The 14030-nt window shown below is 50.9% G+C and overlaps 4 protein-coding genes across 4 annotated transcripts; 3 read left to right on the plus strand and 1 right to left on the minus strand.

Moving 5' to 3' along the window:
• Nucleotides 1-174: 174 nt before the first annotated feature.
• N7482_001332 (uncharacterized protein) lies at nt 175-1317 on the plus strand (the record flags this gene model as incomplete). Its single annotated transcript, XM_056683457.1, has 1 exon — nt 175-1317. The coding sequence occupies one exon, from the start codon at nt 175-177 to the stop codon at nt 1315-1317; it is 1143 nt and encodes a 380-aa protein (XP_056547063.1).
• A 226-nt stretch (nt 1318-1543) lies between these two features.
• Nucleotides 1544-4609, minus strand: N7482_001333 (uncharacterized protein; the record flags this gene model as incomplete). Its single annotated transcript, XM_056683458.1, has 1 exon — nt 1544-4609. One exon carries the CDS (start codon nt 4607-4609, stop codon nt 1544-1546), a length of 3066 nt encoding a protein of 1021 aa, XP_056547064.1.
• Nucleotides 4610-6355: 1746 nt separating this feature from the next.
• N7482_001334 (uncharacterized protein) lies at nt 6356-7627 on the plus strand (the record flags this gene model as incomplete). The annotated part of the gene is made up of 1 exon (XM_056683459.1): nt 6356-7627. One exon carries the CDS (start codon nt 6356-6358, stop codon nt 7625-7627), a length of 1272 nt encoding a protein of 423 aa, XP_056547065.1.
• Nucleotides 7628-9136: 1509 nt separating this feature from the next.
• N7482_001335 (60S ribosomal protein eL13) lies at nt 9137-10292 on the plus strand (the record flags this gene model as incomplete). The annotated part of the gene is made up of 5 exons (XM_056683460.1): nt 9137-9139; nt 9285-9318; nt 9440-9486; nt 9627-9785; nt 9876-10292. 5 exons carry the CDS (start codon nt 9137-9139, stop codon nt 10290-10292), a joined length of 660 nt encoding a protein of 219 aa, XP_056547066.1.
• Between the last annotated feature and the right edge of the window lie 3738 nt (nt 10293-14030).

Below are 14030 nucleotides of genomic sequence, written 5' to 3' on the forward strand. Positions count from 1 at the left end.
AGAAAAGAAAAGAAAAAAAAAGCAGCAATATGATCTAATCGCGCCTATTACAGAGCCCATCAAGTATTTCCCTGCAGCCCCGCAGAGCCCCGCGGACTTCTCGCGCCCAAAATTTCTCACAGCAACCACCAACCCACCAAACCCACCCGGCAGTGGCTCAACCACACCCTCAAAATGGCCCAGCAGTTCCCAACCGTTATTAACACGACCCTTACCCTGGTCGAGCAATTCCAAGGCACTCTCTCCCCCTCCATAGCCATCCAGGCCATTCAAACCCAGACTCCCACCAAAGATGCAACCGCAACCGCAACCGCCAACGCCCTCCCCCTCCTCTCAACCTCCGCCGTCGGCCTCAGGGCCCAGGTAACCAAGCTCTCGTTGCTGGCGATCACCGCGCCATTCACACACTCTGCTGTCAACACTGTGCTGCGCGCATGCAATGAGTCCGTCCTCCCGTCGCTGGTTACAGCTGCGCTACTCGTGACGCCGAGCGAATACACAAAGGCATTTCACTCGGAGGTGCTTGTTCTCGTGAAGACTGCCTTGATCGAGTTTACTACGCTTGTGAAAGACGTAAAGGGTATTGCGGAGGCGAAGGACCAGGCGAAGAAGGATGACCCGAAAAAGAAGGAGGGGGATATTTCGAAGGCTGAGAAGGATGCTGTCACGCTTGCTGTTGGCCGTGTATGGGATGCGTGTGATGCTGTCTCCGAAGTCGCGACGAAGGGCATCGTGGGCTTTGTTGTGCGCCGTGTTGAGCAGTGGCGCGATCTTGTCCGGGATGCGGTGGAGGAACTCGAGGATTGGGACCCAGAGGAGGACGATGAGTTCTTTGATGACCTCATGGGTGGTGAAGAGGGTGCTGGGGAGGATGGCGGTTCCGATGACGATGAAGAGGAGGATACTGCTGCTCTGCACGAGCAGAAGAAGACGACGCTTCGTTTTCTCAAGCCCATTGCCCAGGTTTATCCTGCCATTCTCAACAGCCGGCTTAAGAACGCCGGGGATAAGCCCTTGTCTTCGACGGGTGGTATTGCGAAGCTTGAGTCTTTGATGCTCAACCTGCAAAGCATACCCGACCACGTCGATGAAGCCGCTGGGGCCTTGTACGAGAACAACTGGAACAAGTCTGCAGAGTACTTGAAGAGGACGCAGAGGAATGCTGCGCAGGCTGTGAACTCAGTCGCTTCTCCGTGGGACGCTACTGAGAGCGCGGACGGGGAGCAAAAAGCGGACGACAAGTTCACTGCGTGGTCTAAGACGTGGATGAAGGTTATGGATGAAGTCAGCAAGTCGATCGATGCTGCAAGCGAATAGACCCTCAACTACAATCCTGGTTTTGTACATGAAAAAGCATTCTGGTGCCGTGACGATAATGCCGCTATGCTAGAATGATGATCTCCGAAATAGAAGATAAATAGCATACACAGCCAATATTTGGTATATGTACATGGAAGAAACGAAGAGAAATATAATATACAGGGCAGCTGGCTGTGGACCGCAAAGCCTTGCCGGTCAAGTGAGGCGTCTGACAACCGCTGGCCTAAAACGTATCGGCAGGAGCCGCCGCGTCCTCTTGCTCCCACTCCGGCAAATCTTGGGTAGGAATATGCTCCTTCAGGTACTCCATAACTGCATCGGTTCCTTTGGCGACGACCTGCCACCTGGGAACCCGGAAGCGATTTCCTGCAACCTCGAAGCGTTTCAAGGGCGACCCAGTGCCCCAGTTTTTCGGAGAGCGGTCGGCACCTAGCAGGCCAATCTTCGGTGGCAGATGATCAATGTCATTATTGCTGATATCCAAAACCTGCAGGCCTTGAACTGCTTCAAACTCCACGCTAGCAATCTGGTTATCCGATGCCAGGAAAGTTTTGACCTCTGGGTATGTCTGGCGAATGTGCGGAAGGGATCCAGTGAGGCGGTTGTTGGATACATCCAGGAAGTTGAGTAATGGAGCTTGCAGCTTCGTCAAAAGAGGCTCCAAAGACGTCAGGCTGGCAGCACTCAGGTTAAGACTTTGAAGCTTTGGTAGCTCAACCGAGGCAGGCATGAGATCAGCAGTGTGAAGAGGATTGTGCGAAAGATCAAGCTCAGTCAGACCGTGCGCGAGCATTGCCATTACTGGAAGCGGGAAGAAGCGCATTTCATTATGTTGTAGGTAAAGGCAGCGGACGTCCTCCCAGTTAATCATCTCCATTTTGCTTGCGCCCAGATCTGTCAGATCAGAGTATGACATGTCAAGGATACCACCAGGCTTCACACGCCAACCGCTCTCCAAAGCCGGGGTCTCTGGCGCCAGCGTGAATTGGGTGGCCACCGATCCCTCGTCGTCTGTATCTTGAGGCTCGGGTTCACATCGATTCCGAAGATCTTGGATGATTTCGTCCGAGCCCATGCTCAGAAACTTGCGCTCACGAAGCGGGTTGTTGGCAATCTTAAATGTCGAGAGGTTGTTCATGAGCCCGATCTTTTCATCTAGGCGAGTGATGTTATTTCCAGTAAAATCAACCGTCTTAAGGTTCTTGAGTTCCACGAACCCTGCCGGGATCTCCGCAAGACGATTGACTTCTGCTGCAAGAACAGACAGTGATTGCCATGAAGACACAGAAGGCAGGCACTTGATGCGATTCACGCTGATAATCAGGCTGTGAAGATTGGGTAAGGAGATCATCTCGTTGGCTGCAAGAGCCTCCACTGAATTGTTCGCAATGTTGAGAGACTGCAGGTGCTCCAGCCGGTCCACAGACCCCGGGATCAACGTCCCTTCCAGGTTGTTTTTGGGGGCATTCAAGGTTTTCAGAGGAAGCTTGCTCAGTGCTTCAAATGGCAAAGATGTCAACTGGTTTTCACCGACATCCAAGGTTTTCAGGCATGTCAACTCTGACAGCTCCTTTGGTAGTTTCGTAAGAGCATTGCTCCGCAGATCCAAGCCTTCCAGTTGACGGAGACGGCCAATTTTCGAGGGAAAGGATCCCTCCAATTTATTATTCACCAATTTTAAGTCCACCAAGGATGGGATCTCCATGATGATCTCGAGCTTGTCTAAGGTCAACTCATTGTTGGATAGGTTGAGGAAGCGCAACTGATGAAGTCGTCGAAGCCCTACCGGGAGAGCTTGAAGTTTGTTTCCGTGCAGATCCAGTGTCTCCAATGCACCGAACTGGGGACCTCGCTCGTCACTGTCGGGGTTGAAATCCACTGGGTCGATGTCAGGGAAAGTGTCATCCGCTACTTCGACCAGTTCGTTGTCTGCAGCGATAAACTTGACCAAGTCCACATTCTCAAACCAGTTGGATGAGGTTTCGGAGTCAAACTCGTACATGTTGATCACCTCTTTGGGGATCTCGGTCAATGACATGGCAGCAATGTTCAAAGTGCCCGACGTGCGTGCACCCTCCACGCGCTTTTTGAGCACAGCCGTGTTGGATCCTTTGGGAAGTTGATTGAAGGGGTCCTCGTCATCAACACTTTCCCACGTCTTAACGGGTGCTTTGGCTTGTGGCGCTGGTTTGTCTGTGCTTGTTGCCGCCTTTTTCGCAGCCTTTGCCTTTGCGATACTCTCTCGTAAAGCACTGGATGACTTCGAGGCTTTCCTTGCTTCATTTTCCGCCTGCTGATCCGGAGTAAGTTCCTCCTGCAGGGTGGAGGCAGCCGATAAGTATCGCGAGGCGGTCGAGGGAGACCTCATCGATGAAGAGGAATCAGTCTGAGACTTTCTTGTCTTTTTTACCTGGAGTGGCCGTTCGGGAGGCCCCATCTTCGATAGGGCAGGCTTCGAAGGTTTCTTTCTCAAGGAAGGACGAGAAGGCGACGCTTTGGCAGGCGTCCCTCCCAGAGCATTTGTTTTCCCCGTCGAACCCTTCTTGAGCGGGGTACTGGATTCGATAATACCACCTCCAGGTGCAAGACTTTGTCTTGCGGACGGCGATCTCATTTTCGAAGGGTTGTTCTTGGCATCAGAAACCTTGCCGGATGACAGGGACGAAGCAGAAGCCACTGAAATGCGAGGATGGGAAGGCAGCCGGAGCTTGGAAACGGGCTGGGACAGGAGATCGTTCCCGTTTGCTTGGCCAGAGGAAGACCGGGATGGCGACCTTGAATAGGTGGAAACGTTGGATGGTGTCCGAGAGGGAGACCGAATTGGGCTGGCACCATTGTAAAAGCTCGATTGTCTTTTCACAGAAGCTGGCGATGGCGGGATTTGCGCGAGTGTCTCAATCGTTCGCTCCGACAAGGATGGACGCTCCTCCCGTAGACGACCGCGCGGCTCATGAGCCAGCTCATCATCCTCTTCATCTGCGGCCAGGCTCACGTGCTCGGGTGTTTGTGTTTCATTTGTTTCCGTTTGAGGATCATCCCGTTTGGGAGGAGCTTGGACGACTGACTTTGCTGGCAAAGAGTAGCGTGGGGTGGGTTTCTTGAGCAGCGATTCATAGGAGGGTCTTCGGAGGCGAGCATGGTCCAGCCCAGGGTCGGCCTGTAATCGATCACGGGAGGGGGAGGGGCGGATGGATTTCGATGCTGTGGACGTTGGCAGAGGCAATCTGGATGCCGCTAGCCGTGGGATGCCGCTGGCAGGGCGGGTAGTGGCTCTCGGTTGGCCCTCCATCTTGACGGCTCCGAAGTTTGGAAGCTCGATGGTGAGGGTGGTCAAGCCGTCAGAAAAAAGGGAGGCTCAACGCCCGAGTAGAGCGGGAATGTGGCGGGCGGGGGAAGTGCAAACGGGGGTTCGGATGAAATGTAGTTGGCCCACCCTCATGACAGGATACAATAAAAGTGTAAGAACCCCTGGGGCGCCGATTGGGAGGGGATCGATCGACACCAAAAGGTTATTGTTTACATTTAACCCGAGATCTCAGCGATAGCGGCCTGAGGCATCAACCATTCCCCCAAAAAAGCCCATGAGGTATAACATCGGGGAGGAAGTGAATCAATGGAGGGACACCTTGCAGCATGTTTCATCTCTGCATCAGTCCAATAATTGGCAGAGAACCTAGGGATAGGCCGATGGCATGTTCTGAACTAATGTTTGTTTTTCACTTTTTTCCAATACCCCTTTCCAATACCCCTCCTCACGCAACGGAGTTAGCGTGGGATAACCGGATAGTGGCCACACTGAGTATTCGTCTTGCCGCATGGCAAACATTACGATGGTGATTGCTTTCTGCTTTGAAAGCTACTTGTCTGAGGGCATCATCATTTTAGAGCACTTCAGCATCTCAGGCTAGCAAATTGAGATCAACTTTTCATAGTAATGCCTTAGTCACAACGCCTTGGACCTCAGCCAGCTGCGAGGAGACTGGGTAGGTACGAGCAGAGATTGTTGCTATCTCTCCTAAATAGAAAACCGTTCAAGGTCATGTATTTACCTCAAATTGCAACCGTGATCTCAGGCCAGATGCTAGTCTCATCTCACCAGTGAAGTTTTTAGTCAATGAATACTTTCCGGCTCAGACAACAATGGATCAGATGGCAACCCTGGAATTCGACTGATCTTCCTTACTTCCATGGGAAGCAGTCTCATACGGTTCGACTCATTCTCATTTTCCCGTAGCAATCTCACTCCATAGGCTAGAGTCAATTGAGACTACGTCATTATGCCATTGAGGGATAACTATCTAGCATTTAAGATTTTTCACAATGGTATACAGGCTTCAATTGTTTCCATTGAAACTCCCAGTTATTCTTCTACAGCTCTCTTTCTACTTTGTGACTCCTTGGCTACCATCTTCTCATTTCTTTGGGCCACAGAATCGGGAGGCCAAGTATAGCCGTGGATGTGGACGGGGATGAAACCGACCTATCCTCCCAAACTGATCGGTTGCCAGCCCAACCTACCCAGTTCCCGCTGTTCGCGGCTGTTTACTTGCCCTGGGCGTCCCGTGATCGTCACGCTACGCTGTATCGGGACTGATGGGGTCATGCGGGTGTCACCTGATTGGTACAGATTCCCAGCGGAGGCTGGCGCAGGGCCCGACTGGTCCCCAGCCGCACTTCGCTATTGCCGTTCCCAGCCTCCCAGCCCCCTCCTCCACGATATCAACCCAAACCCGTCCCACGACCACTCTCGATTTCCCGCGACCCTGCTATCCTCCCTTCCCTCCCTTCCCCCTGCGATCCTTGCTCGGCTCCTCCCCCGCCTCATCCCCATTCCTAACTTGTCTACCGCTTTCTAAGGGCTGATTGACAGCGCTTGTTCTCGAATCTTTCCAATCTCCGGTATGCGATCGACCGCCGCTCATTCACTATCGATATCGGCCTGATAAACTAACTGGAATTCCAGTGCGAGGACCTCGTTCCCCACGGTCGACAACCCCTTGTTGTCTTATCTCTCTATCGACGGCAAACATCGGTCATGTCTCAAAACACTTTCCAATCTCTAAGTCCCCTCGCAGCACCGGCGGAGATTCTTGCCCCGGCAACCCCAGTCCGCCGTGCGACTCTTTCTCCATCTCCCGATCTCAGTGCCGCTGTCAAAGACCACTCCTCTCAGTCAGACAAGAAATTTCTGTCTCCGCCTGCTTTCTCATCCTCCGATATGACTCCGCCGCCATCGACCCAGATGCCCGGCGCGCCTGTCCGCCGGTCTCACTCGCGCTCCCTCAGTCCCGCCCTCGTCACCCCAGCCGACCTGGACAAGTCGCTTTGCGACGCCTACGGAGCGTCCGAGAACCTGCCCACCACTGAAGAAATCGACAATGCCAGCGAGACTCGACTGCGTCAGATCGCCAAGGATCTTCTTGCTGTAGCCCAAGAGGCTCGCATGTCTGCGCTCCACTTCAAACTCCAGAACAGTCTGGTTTCATTCGCCAGTAACGAAGCAGTCAAGCGCGCTGAAGTCGAGCACCAGCTCGCAAAACGTGAGGTCGAAATTCTCCAGAGTGCCGAGTACCGCAGTCGCTCGCGCCCTGCCGAGCCCTTGATCCCCAAGCAGTCTCACTCAGTCTCCACAGACGACTATCTGGCCGTTCTCCACCGGTCGCAAGAACTTGAGAATGTCAATGTCATTTTGGATCGCCGACTTCGCAATGCGAAGCGGGCCATTGATGATGCCTCCGCCCGCTCTGTAGAGTTGGAAGAGCAAAATGGGAGGCTGAAGAAGCGCATCCAGGAAAACCGCCACCATTTCTCCCAGATCTACAACCATGGTGGGTTGTCTCCCGGTATGCAGAACGAGTTGCACACAATCTGCCGTGGCGAGCACACTGATGGTCTCGCGGCGCTCCTCTTCGCCGACAAATTTACAAACCGCCTCCGTGAACCGCAGGGCTCGTATGGTGCTCACTCTTCGCTTCCCGTGACCCCAGTCCAGCCGCGCTCAGTCCGCCAGGATCATCCCTACCTGACACCCGGCAGGAATGCACGCGACCAGTACGACAGCGACAGCACTGTTTCCCTTTCCGCGCCGGAGTCCGAGGACGAACCTGTGGAGACCCGGCACCAGCACAAGCGGACCACCGCCCCGAAGACCAGCTCACTTCTACAAACGAAGCTTTTCGGTCAAGTGAAGAAGCCTGGCGTTGCACGCACCCAATCCTCCAAGCGCAAAGCCAGTTCTGGCGAGAGCAGCCCGGCCACAAAGAGATCCAGGACGAATACCGGAGTGGGTCTGGGTATTGAGATCTAAGCCCTAGACCCCCACTCTTCAGCTGCACGAGCCCGCCCCCGAATGCTCGTGCATGTCCACCTTGGATACGATTCATGAACGAGCGCTGCTCTTGGTCTTTGGCGTTCACTTGTTACGACTTGCTTCCTTCGGGAAATATGAATGATGAACTCCCCCGTTTTCACGGCATGCTGTATTCTTCGATAGCGACTGGAATTGTTTCTTTGTTTTGTTCTGTTGTTGACTTTATTTGCAAGGTCTGGGTGGGTTTCTTCCACCAGACAGAGGCGTTACAGATTGGGATTATGATTTTTTTTTGCATGAAGTGGGTGATGAGTGTGATTGATAGTCATACTACACCCGTCCATCGCTTGTAGCCGAGGCTCTCGGGGCCCTTCCGCAGAAGGGGAATCCGTTTCAGGCAGCATTACCTTGCATGGCTGTACTATAGGAATAGAACTGAATGGAATCAAGAACAAGCTAAGCTGGAATCGAATAGCGCCCCTCGCCTGACACCTCGATAGTGAAGTATGGTTCATTTTTACTGGAGATATGTTCGTTCATCCGATGCTCAACAACGGTTAAAGCAATGTATGTATATGCCGTTCTCTGCATTTGTATCGGAGTCAATGCAATACCCATACTTTCCGGTGATACGGAGGCTTGCTTGTCATACAGTAAAGCTTATCACACTACTCCGCACCCTGTAATCCGTTTAGGTAGACGAAAACTATCAGACCGACATGACTGTGGTGCAGTTGATTAGATACTCTGGATTATCGGATTAAAGCTCGCTATAGATACTTAGCACCAGGCGATGCGACTACAAGTGGCGGCCTATTCGTATCCAATCTAAATCTTTTTGTTATTCTTCTACTGGCATATCTCGTGGGCTACATGCAATTCATAACGACTGCACTGCAAGTCGGCTGCATGTTATTAGTAAAATAGAGGAATAAACTCGTTGGTCCGTGAGTAAATGAAGGATTTAGAATGACAGGAAATTAACTTTCAAGTTCGGTGAGATTCGCGTCTATGAACCCTCCCCTTTATAATGATCAACGCCTCTAATTACCAGATGCGATGAATACCTTGAGTTCAAGATAACTCTGTGGCGTTTTGACGAAGGCCTCATTGAACTTGCAGTCAACCAAAATTCCGATGAAAGTAGAGCTACGTACACGGGCTCCAATCTAATGTTTTTAAGTACAGCCCAAATCTTCCAGCATCAAAAAATATAAATATGGAAGTCAAATTTGAGTCGATTACGGAGTACAGCAGTGGTCACCAATCTACTCTCCGCTAGTCGACTAATTAATCTCTGGATCTTTGTCGGAGTGGAACCCGCAATTGCTGAGTCAGCCACTTCTGGCAAATTACCTGAAGTAGCTTAGTTAGGGCTCGCTAAGCGAGGCGGTGAGAAGTGAAAGCGGCCACACGAAAAATGGCAACTTCAGTTTCTGCCGTGAAGGGAGACTTGACCAGCAACCCTCCGACGACCACCACCCGGCTCGATCCCCATCCGTCACCATGGTGCGTTTTCCTCGAATCCCTGCTTGCGAAGATGAATTGGAAGGACAAAATACGCTGCGATCATCTGCTCGATGCTCGACAAGTGGTGTTGCAGTTGGAATGTTGAAGTTCATGATGGGCTGATTGGATTGTGTGGGATTTATAGGCGATCAAGCACAACAACCAAATCCAGAAGAACCGTGAGTGACCCTGAACGCTCTGCAACTCAGCGCTCGTGTTCCTCGAACCTCTGAGCGACTGATTGAATTGCGACTTCGATTTGAATCTCAAGATTGTAGTGTGCTAACAGGTTTTCAATAGACTTCCGCAAGGACTGGCAGCGTCGTGTGCGCGTGCACTTCGACCAGGTACGACTTCCGATTCCATTTTAAACTTCTTTTCCTCATCCCGCCGAACGATTCGATTACGACCGACCGGCATTGGGAGGGAATTTTTTGCTCGAAAGAACTTGGTCGACTAACGTTCGGTTTTTTTCTCGATTTTATAGCCCGGCCGGAAGCACCGTCGTCGTGAGGCCCGTATCTCCAAGGCCGCCGCTGTTGCTCCCCGTCCCGTCGACAAGCTGCGTCCCGTTGTCCGGTGCCCTACCATCAAGTACAACCGCCGCGTTCGTGCTGGTCGTGGTTTCACCCTCGCTGAGCTGAAGGTAAATCGACCTCTTTGCGACTTGGAACCCAAGAAACATAAAACGACGGCAGGAACATGTTACTCATGATTTATTTTTTTTACAATTTAGGAGGCCGGTATCCCCAAGAAGCTCGCTGGCACCGTCGGTATCTCGGTCGACCACCGCCGCACCAACTACTCTAAGGAGTCTCTGGTTGCCAACGTCGCCCGCCTGAAGGACTACAAGGCTCGCCTGATCCTCTTCCCCCGCAAGAGCGGTCAGTTCAAGAAGCTCGACTCTTCTGCCGAGGAGGTCAAGGCCGCTAAGGCCGGTGAGGGTATCGCCAAGAACGTCGGCGCTTCCTTCCCCATCATCAACCCCGCCCTCGAGGCCGCCGTCACCGAGGTCAAGCGCGACGCCCTGCCCAAGGGTGAGGAGGCTGCGTACCGCCGCCTGCGCGACGCCCGCGCCGAGGCCCGCCACCGCGGCCAGCGCGAGAAGCGTGCCCGTGTCCAGGCTGAGGAGGAGCAGGCCGCTAAGAAATAAATGTGTTAATTTTCTGCTCGTGCTGATGATGATGATCGGGTCGGTTTTCGGATCGGGAATGAGTGTACTGTGGCATGGCGTGGCGCCTCTTCCTTTTCTCCTTTCAAACTGAATCCCTCTCTTAACCCTCCTCCTCCTGACCCTTTTTACCCTTTGTGTCTCTTAAAAGAAAGAACTCGGAAGATCCTCTCGAAATGCAAAACCGCCCAATTTTTCTCAAAATTCATCGCCTGTCTTTTCTGGTGTTGGTGTTTGCACCGGTTCCGGCAACACTGAAGCTTTGGTCTTTTGTATCGCATGCAAGGCTTCCGGGGTAGGGGGAGGTATGGAACTGTTGAGGTGAAAGGGATGGTCGAGGTTCATGCCATGGGCTCATAAGAGTGTTTCATATAGTCCTCGCAATGACAAGAGGGTTCAAAAGTTCCAAGGCTGCCCAGTCAGTAAATGGTGGTTGTTAGATAGTCGATCACCACGTACATACATAGTCCCTCTCAGAAGGGAATATATATTTTCTGTCAGCACATGAAGGGATAACTTACCGCTAGCAACTGATTGGTTGCTGATGGGCCCACATTCGTTTAGTATTTCATATGTAATTAGGGAGCTGAGCTGCAATGCAGCCATTATCACAGCTGAGTGACGAGACACATCGAATAGCGGTGTGGCTCATGGGGTTATTTTAGCAGCGCTTTCGGCCCTGTTTTTCTGTTGATTCAATCAATTCTATTCATACAAATTGGTTCCGCTTGATCTCATTGGTTATCTCTGCATACTAGGCTATACAGTATCAGCTTACTGTGACAGTTATAAGCCCGATAGCCCGTTGATATCACCAAGAAAGACACGCATCAATACGCCTAGATCTTTCTGTCAACGTGAGCTTCCTAAATCAGCCCTGTATAGCTACCCAGCGGTGGTTCGATCAACACCGAAGGACTGCAGGACCCGCTCAAAGACCCTGTAAATCAGCCTAATTTGTATGCGAAGATGCCGACTTCTGAGATGACTCAAGCGTTAAATGCAATCCCCTAGGACCAACGGCTCCGGTCGGAGGCTTAGTGGAGAGTATAGATTAGCTATATAGAATCAGCAGCGATAGCTGTAAAGGTATAGGGGTATATCAACCCTGAGCTGACAGACGATGAGGTCAAACAGCTACCTGCTAAACTAAGGGACACCTTCCCTCGGCCGAATGAAATCAACAGCGAGGTTAATAACCCGATGAAGCTCTCCGACACCGAATACCTTCGTTATACCCGTCTCGTTATACTGGTCAAAGAGGAGAGAGCGTTCTGCTACGCTATTTAAAAGAACCTCGCCGACATGAACGCCTATATCCTCGAGATAACCCATCCTAAAAAGCGTGGTATCCTAGCCGATAAGAGAACTGCAAGAGAGAAGATAGTCAGATTAGTATAGGAATTCAAGCTAAAGGGGGCTACTAGGGTGTAAGGCCTCAGAAACGCATGGAAACAGTAAGTAACTACTCTATTTAGCAAGGCCTCGGTGTCGATGGCTAAATGGCTAACAGACTGGTCAAATCTGTATGATAAAGCGTATACAGCGAAAGTGCCTGATGTCTGGCGTTGTTCCTGCGTCACCGAGCACCCTAGGGACGCTTTCGCTATTAGAGACTTCCTCTAGGTTATCCCTAGCCAGGACAGCTGGTTCAGCAATCAATATAGGGCTCTGCTGGACAAGAAGGAGAAGCTGAAGTTCCAGGATATCATCTCGGAGTACAGGACTTACCGAGAAGTGCAAAACCAGGATAAGAAGGGCTATTTAGGTACCGTAGCCTTCGTAGCGACGCTATACGGGCATTAATAGCCTAATCAAGGGCAGTCCTTATTATCATCGAATTCGAAGAAGCTACGCTGTGTGTACGGTAGTCTAAAGCATCACTAGAAAGACTGCTTCTATATTAACGCTTCTAAGAGGCCTTAGGGATAGTAGCAATATAAAACCTCTCGTAAGAGAGTCGAGGACGGTATCAAGAAGCTAAGCCTCGCTGAATAGCAAGAAATTGCTAAACTGATGAGCACCGAAGTCTCGTCATCATCTAGGAAGGCTAGCCAGACAGCTCAGCTGGCTATCACCGATGGAGATGATGGCTTTGATGATCTGCCAACCGAATCCGTGAGCTTCTTTACCTTCGATATCACCCCAGCCGTGTGTAACGCCGCTATATCTCTTCCGCTCGAAAACAGCTGGATCATTGACTCGGGAGCTAATATCTATATTTATAACCGTCTCGATCGTTTCGTGGGAGGTATGAAGGAAGAACGCCGCATAGTCACACTCGGTAGTGGTAAAATCGCTGCTTATAGGAAGGGCACTGCCAAAGTTATCATTGAAGACCCTACCGGCAAGATTATATAGGTAACCTTACTAGATATATGGTATATCCTAGGCTTCAAAACCAATATCCTGTCAGTGTCAGAAATTAGCAAGAACGGCTTCTTCTTTAATAGCCGCTTCCCGGCCATCACCAAGAACGATAAGCTAGTGGCTATATGTGGCAGGAAGTTTGGACTCTACCTCCTAGAGCATTACTAGGGTGATGAACGTGTCCCGATAGTTAAAGGCCCCCTAGTAGCCTTTCCCACACTTAAAACCTCTCAGAAACCACTTATATCCGTCGCTTCACCGCAGATTTGGCACCGGAGGCTTGGGCATATATATAACCGACGTGTTAAGACCCTCGCAAAGATGGTTGACGGCATAATAATCAAGGGAGACTTTAAGGATGACGCTTAATGTAACCCTAAACGATGTGAGACCTATTAGCTAGCGAAAGCAAAGAAGCAGATCTCTCGGAGGTCAGTAGCAAGAATAAAGACCTTCGGCAAGTTTGGAAAGCTTCATTTTGACCTATTGCAGCTAGAGGAAGCTTACAACGGTTACAAATAGGTCTCTCACCTATTCATCGAAGGTATTCGCCTCTATATAGCCTAGACACACGAGAAGAAGAGTGGTTGTGTCGATGCCATCATTAGCTTCATTGCCATCTGTCGAAATCAGCTTAGTATGGATATCAGGGTCTTCAAAAGCGACAACGAACAGACCCTAGGCCTTGCCTTCCGCCTATACTGCGAGAGAGAGGGTATTTTGATCGAATTCAGCGTCGTAGGAACACCTAAACAGAACAGCTTCATCGAGAGAGCAGGGGGTGTTATTATCCTCATCGCCAGAGCTCTCATTATCGATATAGGCTTACCGAAGAAGCTTTAGCCAGAAGCAGTGAATATAGCGGTCTATTTAATCAACAGAGCGCCTACGACACTACCCAACGGCTAAGAGATTATCCTATAGATTAAGGCTATTCGGAAACCTCACTACCAGAATAAACTACGCCTCAACCTTTCAAACCTCCGGGTGTATAGCTGCAGAGCGTATATACGCCGTTAAGGGATTCCCTAGAAAGATAAGATAGCGCCGCGCACAGAGATAGGGTATTTGGTCGGTTACGTTACCTCGAATATCTAGAGAGTATGGCTACTATATCTTGATACAGTTAGAGCAGTTAGGGATATTATATTCAACGAGAACGTCCGATTCAACCTATAGGAAATAGAGAGACTACCGCTAATCGACATCCTCGAGACGATGCTATAGACGGTAGGACATAACGCTACAGAAATACCTATTACCGACGATAAGGGCCTTAAGATAACCCTCACGATACTAGAAAGGCAGCCAGAATTACTAGAAAGGCAAGAAGAACAGAGGGAAGCAGAG

The sequence above is a fragment of the Penicillium canariense genome, assembly GCF_028826845.1.
Source record: "Penicillium canariense strain IBT 26290 chromosome Unknown utg000001l_segment0_segment0, whole genome shotgun sequence".
Classification (NCBI taxonomy): Eukaryota; Fungi; Ascomycota; class Eurotiomycetes; order Eurotiales; family Aspergillaceae; genus Penicillium; species Penicillium canariense.